The 21739-nt window shown below is 38.1% G+C and overlaps 1 protein-coding gene across 6 annotated transcripts in view; it reads left to right on the top strand.

Moving 5' to 3' along the window:
• The window catches only part of SULF1 (sulfatase 1), a gene marked incomplete at both ends in the record, with an annotated part of 64952 nt that extends 56419 nt beyond the window's left edge, over positions 1 to 8533 (top strand). For 4 of the 6 annotated variants that reach the window (XM_079533794.1, XM_079533793.1, XM_079533792.1 and 1 more), the window contains 4 exons: positions 1638 to 1780; positions 1904 to 2027; positions 2891 to 2924; positions 7716 to 7746. In XM_079533794.1, the coding sequence (XP_079389920.1) occupies positions 1638 to 1780; positions 1904 to 2027; positions 2891 to 2924; positions 7716 to 7746 (332 nt within the window). Of the gene's footprint in view, positions 1 to 1637; positions 1781 to 1903; positions 2028 to 2890; positions 2998 to 7715 lie in introns of those variants that run through there. The other 2 variants (XM_079533790.1, XM_079533791.1) reach the window with 2 other exon arrangements.
• Positions 8534 to 21739: the final 13206 nt, after the last annotated feature.

The following is a 21739-nucleotide window of genomic DNA, read 5'->3' as shown; positions in this document are numbered from 1 at the left end:
AGTCATGGGGTAAAAGAATGTCCCTTTGACACAGTTCACAACCAAAAATAAATCAAAGTCTTGATTCTGATTACATGGATAAAAAGGGCTAATACTGTTACTAAATTTGTGAAGTGTATTTAAAACATAGACACTATTACAGAAAGTCACAGAACTAATTTAATGAAAATCAAATGCATTATTAATATTTTATTATTGGAATTAAAAAGGTATTCTTCTAAAGCAAAACTTTGCTATCAGTTTAAGACCTTTCTGAGGTATCTCTTTTTGCTGGCAGGAAGAGATTATAAACAATCATAAAAATACTAGGTTTTTGGAAAAAGGTTTGGCCATTTTGTTAAACATACCCTACTAAAACTAATCTTCTAATAGTCACATTTGAAACTACCTGTTGACTCCGGCTAGTTTTTTGGTTAAACTTCAGTTAATTGAAAAGAAAACAAAATAAGTTCACCTGCTACCATATTTTAAATCTTCATATTGCACAAAATATGCAATGATTGTATTGACTGAATGATTGTATTTTTCCAATATAACCCTAAAATGCATGTCTATGTTTGGTCAGCAGAAGAGCTGTCCAGACTCCATTTGAGTATACTGACAAGATCTTAACTTTATCTAATGACATCTACCTCATATGTGACACCTGGGTTTAGGAATGGAATTCTGTTCTAGGCTTCCCCAGATTGCAAAATGATAACATGTAATCCAGTTACATTACCTGGAGCTGTTTTTGAGCAGAGGTTTAACTGAGTGATTCAGTTTCTCTCTTATTTATGTACCAAATAAATTAAATGAGGGAGTGTAGTTCGAAATACATAATTGTTAAGTAGCTACATTTGAAAGACTCAAGCCAGTAGGAGAGAACTACTACTTAATATAAGACTTATGCATTGGTCTTCCTTTCCATCTTTCTTCAGCCATTATACCTGCATTCAAGTGCCAGACAAGTTCCCTGTTTTTAAAACATTTCTTCATAGAACAATCACAGAACTGTAGAATAGCCCAAGTTGGAAGGAACTCACAAGGACCATCAGCCTGCTGCAACTCCATGCCATTCCCTCAAGTCATAAATCCTAAACTACCAAATCTCCCACCTGCCTTCTTCCCATACAGTGCCTCACCCTTTCTTGACTGCTGTGTCATTTCTATGCATGTCATTTATTATTTGACCTTCCTTTGTAATTGTCTGTTGTACTTGCATCTCTGAGGCTCTACTAATGATACCATTTTAGCTACTGATGGCAATAATAGTACGCCTATAAACAGCACACAGTTCCAATGAGTCTCACTTCATATGGATCTTAAGGATCAGGGTTTATGTTGTCATTTTTAAGGTCTGAATTCTGCTTAATCCCAAAAGTTATATGTAAATCGGAACAGAATATGCCCAGTAACTGTGTTACTTACTATCTTCTGCTCTATTTGTCTATATATTTGAGAAATTTGTATGATAAATTTGCACGTTAGCAGCATTTGACCTGTTTTAAATGAGAATCTAATGTTATTCAAATATGAGATATTCTTTTAAATAATCTAAAGTATAAGTACATGAAGACCTATAGAAATTTCACTAGTATAAGTGAATAAGCATATGATTTTTCACCTAAACTAATGACTTCTATCATTACTTACAGTGGGATCTTTCTGTGCTTGCACAAGCTCAAATAACAACACCTACTGGTGTTTGCGAACAGTGAATGACACCCACAATTTTCTCTTTTGTGAGTTTGCAACTGGCTTCTTGGAATATTTTGATATGAACACTGATCCCTATCAGGTAAACCCCTTTCCCTATTTCAAAATATTGCACATTAAATTCCTCTAGTTGCCTTTTGCTGTATTATTATTATTATTATTTCTGCTAGTAAGTATTTTTTCTCTCCGTCTGTCTTTTTCTCAGCTGACAAATACCGTACATACAGTGGAAAGAGGCATTTTAAATCAATTACACGTACAGTTAATGGAATTGCGAAGTTGTCAAGGTTATAAGCAGTGCAATCCGAGGCCTAAGGGACTTGAAGCAGGTACAAGAAAAATAGAAAAGAGTATTTATTTCCATTTTATTAGGTTATTGTCATCTCCTTAATTGTGTCTTTAATGTGTGATTTTCTTAAGTGTTGCTCTTAATAAGATGGAAAATTTCTTTGTAAGTTTGCACAAGTTATTCTGGACAGATAATGACAACAAGCAGCAGTTGACAGAAATTCTGTGGCAAGTCTATCATATTATTTGCACTAAGCAGTTACAGCATATGCAGATCTTTTTTTCAGAGCCATAGATCCTTTCTCTGTTGCAGAGGATGCTTGGTTAGGTTTTACCTAACAGTAGCAGATGAGGTATTAAATCCTGTATTATTTCTGATTGCTGTCTACCTGTATGAACAATCTCAGGCGCTACACCACAACCGAGACTAAACATCTGTTTATCCCTTTGTTTAATTTTTTATGAGGAAAGCAGTATTTCTTTGCAAGTGTCTCTGAATACAAGAATAGGTGGTGTTTATACTTCATAAGTCTGGAATTCATTGCACTTAAATTTGTTTGAAACTGTGATTTTTTTTTTTTATGATTTTTTTTTTTATTTTTTTTTTTACAGGAGTATTCCCTTCTACGTATTTTATGTTGTGCATCTTTGTGTCTCTTTCTTCAGCTGTGAATGTTTCTCTTTTTCAATCATTTGGGGGTTTTATTATTTTTGAAAAACTGTGGTTTTTCATTCCTTTTATATAAAACTTCCAGGAAATCTTTGTTGGACTGCAGCTCTGTCTTTATTTAACACAGAACATTTCTTTTTAGGAATTAGATGCTGTGCATGGAAAACTACATTGTGAATGGTTTTACAAGTTCTAAACACTAACAAAAATTACTCTTGTATTTTCCTATATCAGGAAATAAAGATGGAGGAAGCTATGATCCACACAGGTATCCACACTTTTTTATTCTCCTCAGCAGCTTCTTTCCAAATAATTGCATGATTCCAGTCCATTTCAACTAATGTCTGTATCCTGCCATCTTGCACACAAAGTATCTTCTGATGCATGCATTTTCTAACTACACTGAACGTGGCCATTGTTTTTTAGACCTACCATTCTGCATTTAACGTAGCTCATTGTCACAGCAAGACTTCATACAGCTCATATTCCATGCTTGTATTTCTTAGATATTTATGCAGGAAAAATGACACAAAAAATAACCTCTTTTGGGTTGTTTTCCTGTTGCTGCATTTTTTTTTTTTTTTTTTCTTTCAGTTTTTATTTAGGAAACCTTTACAGCTGCTTTTTAAATGGAAAAACAACTGTGCTTAAAAAGCTTCCTGAAATATATGTGTGCAAGGAGCCTAATCAAACCTACAGAAGTAAAGTAAAACCTTCTCACTGGCTTTAGAAAATATTGACAGATGTTGCTTTAAGCAAAAGAGTGCTCATTTTGATCAGCACATGCGTAGCATCCAGATCACTGTAAGCAAGGCATAAAGATAAGGTGCCTTTGGGCAGAGGGAACAGTGCTTTCAGACCAGCTCTAACACATGTGACCAAGTATTCTTAAAAGGTTGCAATATTTGAATTCAGGAAGGGCAGTGGGTGAGATGTCTTATTCCTAATGCTCAAAACTGAGGTTTGCAAGACAAGTATACTTACAGTACCTACATATCTCTCATGCTGAGTCCAGCTAGCTCCTCCTTCTGGAGGAGAAACCAGTCATAAAGCAAAAGCCTTTTGAGACTCAGGTCTTACTACTGTTCAGCAAGCAGCGATTTTGTTAAGCGGAAAATGTTTAGAGGGCTGTCATATTTAGACTTGATATCTCCTCCCTATATATCAGTCTTATATATTTTCATCTCCGTCTGCTTTGGTGGAGTTGGTCCTAATATACATAGCATGCCTGAGGTGTAAACTGGCCCAACGAGTATAGAAGTCTGGGGAAAACTTTTCTTCAGTCTTCTGAGAAGAGCCTTGTCACTGCTCCCAGCAGCCAGGAAACAATTAAGATAATGGACTTCAACATTTTGTAGACCTCCAAATTAATCAGCTTTTTTTTTTTTCCATGCAGTCAATTTTGTATTTTCTGACTTGTGTAGTTTGGGGATGTAGAAAATGATAAGCTTTTGTTTGGTCACATCCCAGTGGTTCACATTACAGCCTGATGGGAACCGGTTACAGCAACGATAGAGAGTAATCCCTGTAATTATGATTTGAAGTTTTTCATTAGAAGATGTTCTTGTAAATATTCCCAATTTTAACTACAGATATAACAGAGATTTTAATTGTAGGATTGCATGAAATAGAGCACCCACAGTTAATCTTTAAGTTATATATCATTATGCAGTGTGTTAATGAAAATGCTTTAACTACTAAGACCAATAAAGGTTGTGCTACTGGGATAAATAGTATAGTATGATACCAGTAATATTGCTCTGTGAGTATTCCTCTGTTCCAGACAGCCAGCTTCTCAGTGCACAAGGATGTCTGGGTTCAAGCCCTATACTGGTGGGATTCTTTTAAATGAACAAAAAATATTTATCAACCTCTGTTCTCCACTTAGATCTGTTTCCAGTTTAAAATGTCCTGAGTTAGTACAGCACTACAAGTTTTCAAGGACAATACTGGAACAACAGACCTGTATGGAAACAGTCAGTAGAGTGCCATTTTCTTAATACAAAGGGAGAAAGTTTCTGCAGGGAAAAATGTGTGTTGCCTGTGTCCTTGAACAAATAGAACGTGACTCTGCATATGTAATTAATTACAGGATGTAGGAATCGCAATCTCCTCTTTTCTCCTTGTCCATTTTCAAAGTCACCATGGAGGTGATTGTACCTACTTGCCTTTAGTTTAGAAGGAGATGCAGCCACATCTTGAATTGGTTTGGGGATAACACAGCCACAGATAGCATCATGGGACTCTGAGGCATAATAATTGGTCAGTGAAGTTTAGATAATACTTGATATTAAAAAAAAAAAAAAAAAAAATCTGAAGATGTTTTATTATGAACAGTTAGCAACACTTTTTATTTCATTGGGGTCTGTGATATAGGTGATTCTGTGATTGATTCCCAAATATTGATAGAGGAAACCACTGACATGTTGTTACTCAAATGCAACTCACCTCCACTTTTCTGTTTCAGACCTTCTTGTAATGAGATTTCTTACAGGAGAAAACCTTTTCTCTCCTCTTCGTTCCTTCCTATATTCTTTGATTTCAGTGGGAAACATCATGCTTACTGCTAAGTTGTGGAATTAAGCTGTGAGATGACTTGCACAGTCGACCAGTCAGCTCTAGGACCTTAAGATTTAGCTTTCCTACTTGCATAACATGTATGAATACAAGTTACCTCTTTTCCATGTGTTTAAACAAGTTATTTTTATCTTATGGACATGAAGTTGACGGAACAATTTCCAGTGCCTTCTCAGCCGTGAAACTCCTGAGTCATCAGTGGTAAAATTGAGACAGCAGAAAAAATGCAATGTTTAGGGGGGAAAAGATTAGAATCAGTATGATGGTCTCAGTCTTTGAGCTGCTTTGTAGAAATGCAGCAAGCTCTTTGCTGATCTAACTTCTCTGCAGCACAGCACCAGCACCCTGCTATGAGGCTCATGAGGAACAGCAACTCCTTCTCACCAGCCCCAAAATATCCCCACTGTTCACACTGCCACCCTTGAACTGGCAGCAGAGATTCTTCTGGGCCAAAAGCCAACATCCTGGCCTCTGATTTGCCCCACACTGCCCTGGTTCATACACAAACTTGTTATTGATCAAATGGCACTGCTCCAGTTTCAGTTTCTACCATAATATATCAAACCACTTTAACCGCTGACTGTTCTTGTGGAAGTTTGTATTCCTACGTGGACTCATATTTGGCAAATTAGATAGATAGATAGATAGAAAGGGGTATATGAAATTATCAGTACAACTAATAAAGATTTGTAGCATTTGTAGTGTAGTTAATTAAATTCTTCAAAAGTACATTCTTTCCTGTGTTCATTCCTAGAGTCTTTTATTCTTCTGAACACTAGAACAGTAAGACTTATTTCTTGAATCCTCTGTAGAATTTAATTTTTTGTTGTTGTTGTTTCAGGCAACAAATTATTGATAATCTAACTTATGTATATGGTGCTCATGGCCATGCCAAGCGAGGCCCTCTTCCTTAGCTACTCTACTAGATCCAAAAAAGCTTGTGTTGTTTCCTGTGGTAGGGAATTTGCCAACTATTTGCAAAGACAGCCTAAGATACAAAACAGGAACACATTGCTGTTGGAATGACTACTTTTTTGTACTGGCTTTTAAAAAGTAAAATATTTACATTTTACATTGTATAATATTTGTAAAGGCTAAGGTGTTCCCAAGTAAGGAAAGTGGTCTGACTTTGATGAGAGCAGAATCAGGCCCCTCATCATGTTTTTTTTTTCTGACCATGACACTATTTTTATGACTTTTTATATGACGGACTGAATATTGGAGAATTTTTTTCACTGTGAAATCACAAGCTAGTAAAGAAGCAAAGACTGTAAAATATAATAGACACCAAATCTCCTGCTTTACTTGAATTAGGAAAGGCAGGTTAAAATATGAATAAACTAATAGAATTGTCAAAAATTTTCTATAGATTTGAGGCATCTGACATATAGATAAGTATGTGTACTCAGTTCACACTGCTGGACTATAGTCTCCTGCACTTCTAGGTTAGTTATTCTAGCCTACTTGCCTGTATAATTTTCAGAAAATGAACAAGTTGTCCCAGTGTATTAATTGCTAAATATTGCCTATGAGATCTTTTGTGAGGACGGGTCTGCCACTTTCCCTGAATGCCTTCTGCATTACCTAATTATTTTTTCTTTGTAGGCTATTTTTTAGGGAAAATATTTGGATGTGCTGTGAATTATATGAAATAATCGTATTCAGTGTAACTTGTCAGTATAAAATGGACTTCACAGTACATTTGATGACCTGAGTCACTGTAGTTGTTCCATTGCTCATTATTCAGATATATTGTCTGATAAACCTTAGATATTTTAATAAAAAATAAAAAGTTTGGAGATATTCTATATAAATTTTAACAATATCCTATTGAGTGCTAAAGTCCTATAACTTGATTCACACCAAACTTTTACAGTTTTCATTTCTTCTCTGTGCTCCGTGTAAATTAAAGAGAATGCTTGCAAGGTATAGAAGCTATCTTAGACTATAATTTGTTAAATAATATTTGGCTAGTTGCTTTGCTGAACTTATATCTCAAGCTATACATCAAATTCCTATGGTCTTTGTTGAAGTTCTTGTCAGTAATGGCTTTCAGAATTAGTCCCATCTATTATACTCAACCACTGTTTGTTCATTGCATCGTTTGGTGGAATGTTTAGGACAGGCAAATGGATTAGTCAGGCACTAAAGCAAGTCTTATGCCTTGAAATACCATAGGGAAGATCTATTGTTAAATGCCATCACAAAGCCTCATTAGGGCAGATTCTGCCCTGTTTTACTCAGTCCAAGGATGCAGCAGAAAACAGGGGTTTCACTACTATGTGTTCTGCAGGAGCCGTGACTCACCTGAGGCCACAATCATTAGCAAGATGATTGCAGATGTGGAGCATCTTCCAGTTAGAGATACATATGCTATGCATAGTGGTGCTTTCAAGGAAATGGGAGGAGGAACATACGCAGCAGCTTTGCTTGCACCTTTAAGCTGATGTTCACCATTAGGCTGTATTCTTTCTTTTAACAGAGGACAGTTATGGGATGGATGGGAAGGCTAATCTGCCCAATTTCACTGGTGACGTCAACTGGCAAGGACTGGAAGACTTGTACAGAGTGAATGAAAGTGTATATGAACACAGATACAACTATAGACTTAGTCTGGCTGACTGGACTAATTACTTGAAGGATGTAGATAGAATGTTTGCACTGCTGAACAGTTACTACCAGCAAAATAAAACAGACAAGGCTAACACTGCTCAAAGCAACAGGGATGGAGACGAATCATCTACATCAACCTCAGCGGAAACATCTTCTGCAGAAGAGGCGAGCGGCCTGACTGGAGAAGAATTGGAGCTTATTGTGCCAACAGACTTTGCAGCCCTAGCTTTGAGCACCATGAATTTAAGTCAGGAGAGAAAACTTGAATTAAACAATGATATTCCTGAAAAAAGTAGTTTGAATGATGCACACTGGAGAAATAATCAACCTGAAAAATGGATGGAGGATAAAGAATCGGACCGTTTTGATATGGATTTCAGTGGAAATGGTTTGATAGAGTTGGAGTCCCGGCATGGCTTCATGCTACAACCCGTCAGCATTCCTCAAAAAGACACTCATCAGGACACTGATGCTATGAGAGACATATTTGGAGATCAAATGTATCTTCCTGTGAGGTCTGATCAACCTGTTGTTCATCAGGCTCTAAATGTATCCATTAGGGATTCATCCATCAGTACCCAGAAAACAGGAACATTTTTGGAAAAAACAGAACAAAGTCTTAGAGGGGAAACTTCCCAAGTCCTAAACATAGAAGGCAGTGCCTCATCTTCACTCTCCTTGGGTTAGATCAAGTTGCAGATCATTAAATACATTCTCCTTTTTATTATTAGCAGACTAATAAAGGTCATCATGACAACTGACATTCCATGTTCACTGTAGATAAAATTTGCAGCTAAATTAAGACCAGTTCAGTATTTGTCTGTGTGTATTTTGTTCACACACACCCATACATACTTTCACAGTGATTCTCCAAACTGGAAAGCAAGATTTCCAGCTTTTTAATGGAAAGAAACAGTGTTAACTTTCTAATGCAGTAGCACATTCTCTGTAAGCTAAAATAATTTCTTTGACAAGGATGTTCAAGTGACTTTCTCCATTTCCAAATGATCCTACCATGAATGAATGTTTCAGTCCACCCAATCTGTCTGCATAATGTATTTTTGATAAATTATTTTAACCACTGGAAATTCCTAATGCCACACTTTTAACTAAAATAATGTTGCACTTTTAAAATCTGTATGCCATACCATTTATGAATCTAATAGCTTACCTGTTCTTAGTTTGTTCATTGATTAATGTAATTGTGAAACCAATAAATAGATTGACAGGAAAGAGATAATCAGCATGGATTGTGGAAACAGACTGTTTGAATATCAGCAAAAATATTGCATGGTTTTGTTACTTTGATTTAATTAAATTTACTCTCAGAAAGGTATGGCTAATACTTGTTAAGTATAGGAGGATTTGTTTAAATTGGATTGTTTCCCTATATATGATATTGTCAGTATTAAAAATACATGAGGTTTTTTTTGACTTTTCTTTTTATCTGATACTGGTAGAAGGGTTTACATCAATTCATATATACTTTTGTCACAAGATCTGATTTTTATTAGACTGAACATTATCTTGAAAGCATTCTTTTCATTTTGAGACTTTATTTTTTCTTGTTGTTTTGAACAGTCATTAAAGGGAATGATAAAATCATGTTAGATTTACATTATTCTAGATGCAAAAGGCACATGGGGTAAAAAATAGTAGCTTAGATATTTTTTGTTGTTGTATTGTTCTAAGTTTTTTCTTGAACTTTACCAAACTTTAAAGTTTATAAAGTATAACACAAAAATAACTTTGAAAATCTGTATTACTAGAAACTCAGTATCTGGTTTTGTTGTTTTTTTTTTTTTAATAAATTCAAAATAATTAGCACAATGCCACCAAAAGAGAATTACCTCAATCAGATGTAATTCCACAGCATCCGATTCTTGGGAGTGTTTTCCTATCTGTTACGTCTTGTTTAGTGTAGTGAGTGTTTTTGGGCTATTGCAAGCACTGCAGGTTAAACTTACGTTCATCACATTGTACTTTCAGTTGAAATTTTTTAAAAACAAGATTGTCTTAGTAGGATTTTAATAATTTTCAAGAGCAGTCTTTTTGATGGACTCTGTACATATGTTAAAATTAACTAGCTCTTTATCTGATGTATGTGTCATGGGCTGATTGATAGAACAAACGTATTTATGGTCATGAATGAAGCTATTTGTACATAGGTTTCAAGTTACTAGGATACCAGCTGTGTTTTTAAATCTTGTATAATATTTCTGTGATACTTTTATAGAACAATTCTGGCTTCAGGAAAGTCTAGAAGCAATATTTCTTGAAATAAAAAGTGTTTTACTTTACCTGCTTCAGAGAAGTCCAGATGATCCAGCTTTCCTAGCAATTCAGATTTATTTTAAAAATATGTTCAGATTTTTGGCTTTAAGAATCCATCCACACTGAAAGCAATGGGTAATGAAATAACACGCTACATTCTGTTAGTTTTAAATTATTCCTGGAGATTGTGAATAATATATATTTTTTTGTTTAAGACCCGCTGTGATTTATTTTTTTAAATCCCAATTCATCCGATCCTTTCTTCCCTGAAGTCATGGCACAAGACTGCAGAACTGTGGTTCAAGGGAGTAAAGCAGTGTCACATCATGCCACCCCCTGATCCCTACCTGCAGCTGCAAGGTGCAACAGGCTGGGCACAACACGGACTGGACCACTGATAGTGGACCACAGATCTGTTGTGAGGAGGAGCGTCTCCTCACACAGAGGACTACGAAGAATAATGTAGGTTTCAAGGTACAGGTTGTCTTTCACATGCCCTGTGTGTCCTTGGTGACATGTGAATACAGTTAGCTGCTTAAGTTAAAATCTGTCTCTGAAGCTGCACTTCTTGACCTCTTCTTTCATTTACACAGTGCTTGGACACCTCTGCTCCTGCAGACTTGAAGTTACAGGGGTTGTATGTGGAAATCATGAGGGGAACAACGGAGAGCCTCAGTGCTTAAAAATCTATCGTGGCAGTGCTGGATAGACAATTTTAAAGATACCTGCCTCTGGAAGGCACACAGGAAGCTCCAAGGGCACATTTCAAAAGAAGCTGAGCCAGCAAGTCAGAGACAACTTGAAGTACAAAGGCGAGCTTAAGTACAGTCCCATACATCCATCTTACTCGTGTCTTTGTGTAGGGAATTATCCAATAACAAATATGTGCCCTCCATTCTCAGAGTGTTTCTTTGACAGAGCTTAGCAAGGTGCTTTCTCCTCTCTTTAAGCTTTGGCAAAGAGATAGAAGGGAACAGTGCAAAAGCGTGGTCCATCCATTTACCCCTCTTGTCCTTCCTGTGTATGTGACAGCTTGAAGTACTCACTCATGAAATGGAAGATGTGAGTTTGCACCTTCCTCAGTGTGAAAGTGATCGACCTTCCTTCTTCCAAAACAGTGCCTTGCCTTCCAAACTATCAGATAGTTTATGTGGGAGTCTCTTTGCAGCTCTCTTACAGTAATGTGCTGAAAAAAAATAAGGAGGCTCCCTGGAGCTTAGAGGTACAGAGAGAACTGTACTCTGGTCCTTGCATTCTGGAAACAAGGATCAACTATAAACCAGCCCAAAGAAAGAGTGTCAAAAGCTAACACATCCCTACGCAGATGTCCTAAGCAACTTGTTAGACAGCCTGTGACTGTCCCAGTGAAGTCTACATTTCCTCCTGTACTGTACTTCTTATTCCATAGCTGAGACAGTCAAGCACTGAGCAACACGTGGTGTGACTGTCAGGAACCCCTTGCAGGTTCTGGAGAGTGACGGGCTAGGCAAGAAAACAAATGCCCTCATCTGATCTTGAGGGTGAGTGGTCCTCGCATGGGGAGGCCTGAGAGAGGGACCTGCTTGGTTGGCTTTGTCTGATCTGCAAAATAATGGAGGTGTGTCTTTTCTGAAAGGCATAATGTCATTTTCTACTTTCTAGAAAGGGCCTGGAGCTGATTAGGAATATCTTCAAGGCTTGCACATCTGTTCTAATTGTCAGTTAGGTGAAGTGTTTCCCCTGGGATCTTAAAGAAGGTAGCTAGTAATGCCCTCACACCCCTGAACTGCATGAGCCACTTCCTGACACCTCCCACCACCTAAAGTCCTCAAGAAATATAAATTTCTCTATGTTTATGTGAGAACGGAGTGTTTTTCAGAACTCAGGCCTCATCATCTTCAGAACCTCTTAGCAGGAGAGAGTTTGTGTGGTGGAAGAACTTGGGCAGGGAGGCCATGAGCCATTCACAGAGAGGATTGGCTCAGCATGGTTCTCATGGCCCGAGTGCCCATGGACTGTTGGTGCCCATTGGGTGTGATCCCATAATAAAATTCCCTCCTTTTGTTCCAGCAAAAGCGATCCAGATGGGGTGCTCTGCCAGCAGTCTGCAGTAAGAGCCAAAGTGCGGTAGGAGGGATACAAGCTGCGGAGTCTCCATAAGACCATGTCCGGTCCGGGGAGATGCACTCACAGCCTGAGCCACCTGGAGCTGCCGGGGGTTCAGGCAGCAGGTGTCAGTGCAGAGCCGCACAGCAGAGCCTCTCCCGTGCAGTTTGCTCATTTGTTCGGTTTGAAACCAGCAGCAGCAGCCTCTGTGTGCCAGAAAACTATTGGCGACTTTATCTACTTTATCCTTCATTTAACAGCTCTGGTGTTGGACAGTGGGGACTTTCATTCTGCCAGATGCTTTTTAATCTGGTTGTATGTTTTGGAGAATGAAAACTAAGAATTCTTAGTGCAAGTACAGCAGTCAGACAGGGCTGAGGCCCCCTGGTTTGTCCCCCTGTCCATGAGTCACTCCTCAACGATAGTGCACTGTCCAAACCTCCTGAGGGCTCCGACTTGCAAGGTGATGGGCACTCCACAGAGTTTCCACCTGTGGGTATATCTGTGCTTTTACATAAAAGAAGTGAGCCCAGACTCTAAGAGAGCTCCAAGACTGACTAGCCACACTGCTATACCAACCAGGTGAGCCGTATCCATGTTGTACAGCACTTAGCTCAGGGGCTCCTCTTGGCTCTTCTGTGTTTTCATAGACCCAAAATGTAATTTCCATTTGTTTTCATTTTTAAATGTCCACCATACTACAAGGATGTGCTGCACCCACTGCAGCTTTTGCTGTGTGTCAATGGGGTGCGTGCTGCAGACCTGTAATGCTGTGTGAAGACATGGTCCTTGATGCGCACAGCCTGCAGTGCTGAGTGGCTGCAGGAATGAGGAAACTCACCCTGTCTCAGCCAGTTCTGCCTTTTGGGAGATCCCTGTGGCATATCCCTACACCACAAAGCATATGGAAATGGCTTGGTGCGGACTAAATCGGAGCCATGGAGTGAAATAAGCATTGCACAGCACAGACATCAGGATCCCTGCCCTTGGGTTCATGCCCTGGCGTATTGAGCTGTGTGTGGATGCACACAGACTTGTATCCTATGTATTTTTCCAACTCTGCCAATATCAACTTTGAACAGATTTGTTTTTCTTAGCATGTAGCCAATATAAATCAAATTTACCACTAGAGGAGATGATGAAATTTTACAGTTTATTTCTACACAATCAATACCTCTCTGTGATTCAGTGCTCACCGAATTCAGTGGAAAGATTTGGTTTCGTCTAACTGAGCATTAAAAAATGCAATACATCATCACCTGATCCAGACTGACCGCACACTGATCCAGGAACTTTTGGAGTTTTTTTCTTCTTTTTTTTTTTCTCATCAGAAATAAAACACACTTGATATGCTACTTTTTATTTTCCAATATCAAGTATTCAAGAGTTTGTTTTGTAAACACATGTTTACAACAGATGCCGACAATAGATTCCATGAAACAATGTGTTACACAGCTTCAAAATTATCCTAAGCTCTGCTGAGAAATAAATATCAATTAAAAATCCCTAAAGTACGCAAAAAAAAAAAAAAAGCATAAACCAATTAGTCTCTTTTTACCACAGCACAGCACCCACACACTCATACAGTCAGACATACTCTACAAATCTCCTTAACACTCTACACGTTTGCTTAATAATGAGTTTTTTTTTTAAAACGGACCAGTTGCAGGCAGTGTGCCCACTCCATGCTCCTGCCGCGCTACCCAGATTATTTTCTTGCTGCTTAAATCATTTGGTAGAGGTAAGCACAGCAGCCGAGGGCAAAACTCCCATTTGCTCAAGTGGGGAACAGAGCAAGACTGTTAGAAGGAAAGCCTTCACTGTCACATGGATCACAGTGACTCACATTCGTTTTTGTTGTTCTTTGTACAGAAACAGTTTTGAAGTATTTTGTCCAACTTTTTGCACCCACATCTCCCCTCATGTTCTCAAATGTACCTTTGTTAAAGAGGTAAAATTTCTGAGGCGTACCACATCATGTCATGTAGGATACACATGCCTCCTCTCAGTGAGCAGTCTAGGTACAACAACATAAAAGAATTATCTTTCAATTTCAACTGGAAAGGCAAAATGCTGTTTTAAAGACTCAAACACCAAAAATCTCAGTTGTGCATTCTAGCTTTCTTGAAAGTTGGCGAGATTTGGCTTTTTCCACTCATTGGAGCTAGAACTTGTTCCGATTCTACCCCCCTCTTTCTGATATTTCATGAAAGAACATTAATATCTCAGATCTGAATCCTCAATTTAATTCAAACTCTTAATGTTGCTTGGTAAGAGGTGCCATCACTTCCTGCCATTCCTACAGAATTTATTTTCAGTCTCTGCTTAAGCAAAGCCACCAAAGAAAGTAACATTCTACAAAAAGATAAATAAATCCTATAGGAGATTTGCATGGTCTATATAACTTGTACTTTAGCTGCTAGTGCTGAGCCAAATCCTATACTCCCTCCTGAAAGGACAGAAGAGCTAGACAGGAATTGGCTCACTAGGAACTATGAACACCAATTTTGCTGGAGGAACTCCAGACTTTAAGAACAAAAACACATGCTGTTGTATCATTGGCATGCGTCATTGAAGTCATAGTGAATACATCATAATAGCTATTTACTAGCTATTAGCACCATAATGTTGTTTAGCCTTTTGTCCAAAGATTATCAAGGTTACTCTTCCTTGAGCTGAACAATACCTTGAATGCTTTTTGTAGCCCTTCATAAATTTCCACAGCTTTTCAGCTATTCTATATCATGAATAAAATTCTGTTACAGGATAACATTGTGACAGCTAACTTGAAATAGAAAACTTAAGGAAATGGAGAAGAGTAAAATGGAACGTGAGCAAATAAGCATTTATTCTATTTTATAATTAAAAAAAAAAAAAAAAAGCAAAGATTGGAGCTATGAAGGCTGCTTCAAAAGTAATGCCTCTTATTTTATTATATTGATGTCAGAGGTTGATATTGGTGGTATGGCAGCAGAAGTCAAACCTTGCCACCAGTATTTCTTTACATGTCGTTGCTGTGTGACAAATGGCAGCAGAGAGGCAGTCTGACACAGCAGTATCTGACATGGAAGTGTGTATGGAACAATAGTATGAAATCTTATTCATGTGGAAAAAATGGCACCCATTGACATTGATCAATGCTTACTGAACATTTATGGAGACCAAACACATGATGAGAGCACAGTGGAGTGGCGGGTGGTACATTGCAGCCTTGCTGACCACCACAGTGGTTGTCTCTGCTGGTGCAGGTTATTACGAGCATGGCATGAAGGTCCTTGCTCATCACTGATGAAATCGCATAACTAATGGTGCTGACTGCTGAAAATAGTGTTTTACATTTTGTATCTGTTGTAATTTCCATGGAAACAAATAGGAGGCATGACTTTTAGAGTGGCCTACTTACTTTGAACTTGCAGAACTAGACCTGTGCTGAATGGCTGGATTAAGTAAAAGGAGCTTATCTGAAGGACAGGACACTCGTGAACTTATGCTAAAAACTACAGGTATTAACTACATGTGGGTATGGATATTGGATATGGATCTTGCTAGCTGTCATCCTTACTTTATATTACACACTGTGTGGAAAGGATAGGGAAAATTTCCTTCCTGAGGACCAGGTACACTTTCAAAGCTTTGGCCACATAATAGCATATATTAGTGTAATAATATGTATTCATAACAAAATAAGAAAGAAGAATCAAGTGAATTCTGGTCATAACCCATCCCCACACTGAAGGCTTCCCATTTCAACTCAGTGACAATGTCTACATAATAACCTTTTTTTCAATTATTAGACATAAAAAAGTTGTGTAAGAAAAAGATAAATAAAAACCCTAATTCTATACCAAATAATTAATCTACCATCATGACACCAACTGTCCATCTTCTAAATGCTCTAAAGGATAAAAATATCTCAAAAATCAAGTCCAGCATGAGAAGAACCTGAAATGTATTAGCATAGGTTTAATTTACAACCAGCAAGCACTGTTCAAAGCTCTGCCAATTCAGACTGCTGTAATTCTGTTTCTAGGTGTTTTAAACCCCTGGAAAGCAGTCACAGCTGGATGGCTTCAGCTGTGGTACACAGATAGTGCAGCATGACATTTCTTACGCTGTTATGAAAGAGAGATTACTGAGGGGGGAAAAAAACAAAGATAAACTTGTTAAGGGAATATTTTGTCTTTGATCCATGAAAACAATAATACTAACCAGTGACCAGAGTATAAAAGCTAAACAAGCACTTTATGTCACCTGTACTCACTACTGTGTCAGCATGTTAATGTCCAACATAAGGGACAGGCCCAGTTCTTCAGCCTCATTATCAGAATGTTGAGGCTGAGAATCTGGCTCCAAAATAGCAATAAGACACTTTGGACCTATTTATCAGTTTTATGTCATGAAGTGCAGTGGTATTATTCACACAGAAAGAACAGTAAGGCAGCAAAAATTCAGGCAATTCGGGAAGAACCTGCAAGAATAGTACAGAAGGTGCTGATCCTTCTCCCCAGTCATGCTCACTGGAGTTCCGTACAGTAATGAGGTTCTAATGTGTCATTCAAAGCTCTGGGTTCAAATCCTGTGAAAGGACACTATCCAAACCTACAGCATTACAAGTGATTTCATTGGCTTTAAGGTCAGAAATATGCCCTTATTTATTCTGTATCCACACAAAATATCTAAATTTTCAGCTGATAATCTGTAAAATATGTGAATGGTGTGCTTTAGGAACTAAATATAGAATATATATTTGAGCAAGTTCACAAAATATTTTCAATATGGAAGCAACCATTATCTGAGATGATCAGACACCCACCATCTCTGGCTGGATGAGGTGATACTGGGTGCCATCAGCCAGGGTGATGAGATGACTCTTGTTCTGGAGCTAGACAACTACTGCCTGCTATATACCTGCTTGGAATGCCCTCTGCTTCTCTAGGCAGAATAGTAATGTTCCTCACTACGCAATCACACCTTCACCCAGAACTAAGAATTCTAGTAAAGAATTCTAGTAAAAATTTTACAGTTTGTAATGCTAAGCGTTGCTACATGGAACTGTTATTTATTTAAAAAAAAAAAAAGCATACCTCCATTGCCAGATACAGAAGTAGCCACATGTGAATGCCATGGGGAAGTACTTGCCTGCCATTCTGTGCTCTTCTGGTGATTATCATTGAATCCATGGGTAAAAAACATCTCAGCATGGAAATTACTCCTTGGGTAAAGGAACTTCTTTCTGAATGCACATGGGATTCAGTCCAGTGCCTATATACACACATTATTTTTAAGTGCATCACTTCAGTATATAAATTTAGACATGTATTTAAGTGTTCTGCTGGATCAGAGCCATAATGAATGGTTATGTTATGAATTTATGACCTATATTTTTTAAAAAGCAAACATATTTTTGAAAACACTACACTCAAGTGTTTCTGATTAATTTAAGGGCTTTCAAACTTACATTTCTAACTCCTGCAAGGAGATTTGTACCCTAATTCACTTAGCTGCATGTTCTGACAAACAACAAATTATTACATGCATTTTTTAAGATACAGTGACTAGACAAAGAATCAAAAGCTTTCAATTAAATTGCATCAGAATATTTAACTTATTTTTTGTAGTTGCTTATACTGTGCTGAAAATATATAAAATGTCACCAGTTCCAAATTATACCATATTACGTTCAGTATGCTTATGGGAAGAGGACTAAAAGAATGCAGGGCTTTGCCTAGTATTGGAAATACGGAGCATCACTCTCCAGTTATTCCAGCCATGACTACATCCACTGGAATCTATATGAACCACTCAATATGAATAAAGTGCTTCATAAGCCATGCTTATATGCCTGAGGCTATCGATACTCTTTTCCTAAAGTCTTCCCCTTTTTGAGGAAACAGAGAAATGAGAAGCCTTAGATAAGAAACGACGATCAGTTCAGTCATGTCTATGCACTAGAACTACTTCTCTCATGTCCCTCATAACTTGTGCAAGAGGACACTGGACTCTCCTTATGATATCATGGCTCTCTGGAGACTTGCAGTTAAACTCTAGGTGTCATTGCTCCCTACTCTCCCTGGCTGGCTAACTGTAGGTAGAAGACTTCAATATTCTACCAATAGCACTGTGTGGATGAGCAGGAGGGCAGGACTCCTGCTTTACGTGTTTTTGTGTTTGCCGCTAACCAAACTACCGTGTTTGCAGGGAGAGTGGAGGATGGCAGAACTTACAACAGCTAAACCCGAGATGACTTTGGAATTTCACGTTTTATAGTCAGATGGTTTCATGACAGGAAAACAGCACGATCACCCTTGCTGGATAATAGGTAAAGCTTTTCCTCTGTGAAACAGTTTAGCACCACACACTGATGGTGACTAGGATCACTGCATACACCTTCTCTGGCAACTCGGCTTCCTTCTACAATAGTAGCCTCAGAAAATAGTGTTTGCTCAGCAGATTTCAGTCCATATTTCTGTCACTGTTGACAAGGCTGGAATTGACTTCTCTGGTGAGTTACTGTTTTTACCCTGAGTGCCTTTATTGGCTTAGTTTAGACTGTTACAGCTAATCATAACAAAGTCTTCTTCAGGAATAAATCAAAAGTTCGCCAGAGGCTGTGTCTTCTTTCCCTCGGAGGATGTTGATTTAATTAAATGATTTGGTAGAAATACATTGACAAAATTATCTAGATTAAAAAAAACTATTGGATATTTAGGTTGCTTTTGTGAAGTATATAATTTTGAAATGAAAATTAAAAAGCTACAAGAAGATAAACAAACACAGCTTTTTCAGTATTTCTGAAATGAATATCTTCCCTTCTATGTTCCAGTTTCTCAGACATTAAAAATAAAATGCTTTTAGAAGCTGAGGTGTCAGGATTTCCTAAAAAACAGAAATCCTCAATTCTGACAAGCTCTGAATTCCCTTGCGCTCAGCTCAGAAGCTGCAGCAGTTGCAGATGTGTCACTTACATCACTCTCATTCTTTGTGATCAGTGTTAGCTGCTGACAATCCTACAAGCCTAAGCTGCTCTCATTCCATATTTGTATGGAAAAGACGTGCACACAAGGCATGAAATAGAGTAGATCAGGACAGATGATTCATCTCCAGCCTCTTTATCATATCATTTATGATTCCCTAAACGCTCTGTTTCTGAGGTATTTGAAGATTGTCTCTTTTCACCTCATCCCATGCGGATTAAAATGGGTGAGTGATTAAAGTGGATGGGTGCAATTACACTTCATCCTACTACTTTGCCTCAAATTTTGTCATGACATGAATTTCTTGATGCAAGAAGCACTCAAGACTGTAGGAGGAGGAGACATTTCTATCACCTATTCTGATCTCCTGTGTAAAAAAATAAATTGTACCCAGTACCTCTGAGACAAGGAAATGTATTCCTTGGGATGAGAAGTACAGAAGCTAAAATCCCAGGTGGCACAAACTGACTGCAGATATATCGTTCCCAGTAGCTGCACAAGACAAAAAAATTCTGAGGCTTGAATCCAAAAAGATACTAGTATGTACAGAAAAGCAGAAGGTGATTATAATGATATTCCTCTATGCTGTATTTTGCAGCCACAGAGAATGGAATTAATAACAAGTCACATAAATGGACTGAGACATTCTGAAATAAGCAGTCAACATTTCTAGCAGGGGAACCAAGCCAGTGGGTAAAGCCACATGCTGGTCAAGGAGAGACAAGAGATGATGGAAGGCAATCAGCAAAGGAGAAGCAAATCCTGATGCCAAAGAGAATATTCCCTTTTATTTCAAGGGGAAGAGGACTTAGTTCCATATATGATTAATCATCTTACAAACTGTAAATTAAAAATTAAACTAGAAAGAAAATCCGTCTTACATTCCCAAAGTTCTGCTTTCTCTTGTTTGATTTCATGCAGGCTAAACACATAGCAAAATCCAAGTCTACCCATCGAGTTCTTCTAATGCTTCTAATTTCCTAAACTAGTAAGGCTTCCCCTGCAGGGCAAAATACAGCTTTGATTTCCTGGTGTCCACTGAAATTGTTCCCTGCCCTTTGAAACATCATTAGTACATTGTAAGAAGGGCACTACAAAGTCTCCAGAGCAATATATGAAATGCTAAGAGCGGGGGAGAAAACACACCATAGTAGTTTGGAATAAGTAAAGGCCACATCTCATGGGTCCCTGCTCACAGACAATTTATATTCTTAGCTCTTCCCTGAATGGGTGGAGGAGAGCCAACTCACCCTTTGTCCTCACAGAAAGCTTTAAACGAAGCTGAGGAAGGCTGGTCACGTGCAGGACAATCCATAAACCTACAGCTTCCAGGGTGGTTCCAGCAGCCTGCTCCAAGGCAGGCAACAGGAGAGGCAGAACCAGGGCAGGAGCACCAGGGAGAAGCACCGTAGAGGTGCCAGCAGTTGGGAAGAAGGCCTCACGCTGGGCATGGGGGCAGCCCACGTGCTCACAGTCCACTTGAAGGCTTCTCTGCTAGGTCTTGTGGAGAGATGTGCCACCCTCGCTCCAAACAGCCAGTAAGAAACAAAACGAGACCATTAGCTCTACCCAGAGGTTCCCTTACCGAAACTGAACTCGTCTGGCATGCACTCCTGAAGCACAGCCAAGAATTTCCTGTAAGCCATAGCTGGTTGTTTTCTTTTTCAGGAAAAAAAAATGGATCTGGTAATAATAAGGGCCACCCAGGTGACCTGTATCATAACAGATATACATCTGACATGGTATGTGTACATGGTTCCTACACTTTAATGTTATCACAGATTAATACTTAAGTGCTTTTTTTTACTCTAAGCATTATACTCTCCTAGCCTGTGTACTTTGTGAAGAATGACTGCTTCCTATCAAATGAAAATTAATGCATATTTTGACAGAACAAAGATATTATGTCTCCACATTTGCAAAACATTACCTGATGCATAAATTTTGTATGGCTTAACATGTTATTAACAGTACTTTAAATGTTATGTTCTTTTTTATTTTAACATGTATATCTGAAAATAGCCCCTTTCAAATTGACTTGCAGTAATGTCTTTAAAAGCAAACTTTATACATAATTTGCTGCACATACAATTATCTGAGTAAGTTGCATAGTTTAAACGAGTTTAGTTGTGCTTTGTAGCAGAACTCACAGTAATTACTCATCTCTTAAAAATATTACTTGCAGATGTGAAAGATGATACATTTAAGCATTTTTGTGACATCTAGACATTAACAATATGAGTTTTTGTCACTCTTCCACTGACTTCTGTTGTTCTCCATCCTTACACTGATATTAGATAGGGCATGGACATTTAATGGACACAACTGAAATAATTACAAACGCAATTTTTAAAACTCCATTGTCAGGAAGGGAGAATTAAGAACTTGGGTTGGTTTGAGGTATCCAGCCCTCAGGAACATACTATGGTTGTATGCATTAAGCTTTGTTGGTTTTACCATGTGTTACATTTAGATTAAAAATAGAAGGCACAGGTGTTTTACAAGGCGCCATAATTAAGTCAACCAACAAAATTAAACATTACATTACCAAGCCAGGGGT

The sequence above is a fragment of the Tetrao urogallus genome, assembly GCF_951394365.1.
Source record: "Tetrao urogallus genome assembly, chromosome: 3".
Taxonomy (NCBI): Eukaryota; Metazoa; Chordata; class Aves; order Galliformes; family Phasianidae; genus Tetrao; species Tetrao urogallus.
Note: the sequence above shows the minus strand (reverse complement) of the source record. Positions and strands in the feature narration are given on the sequence as shown.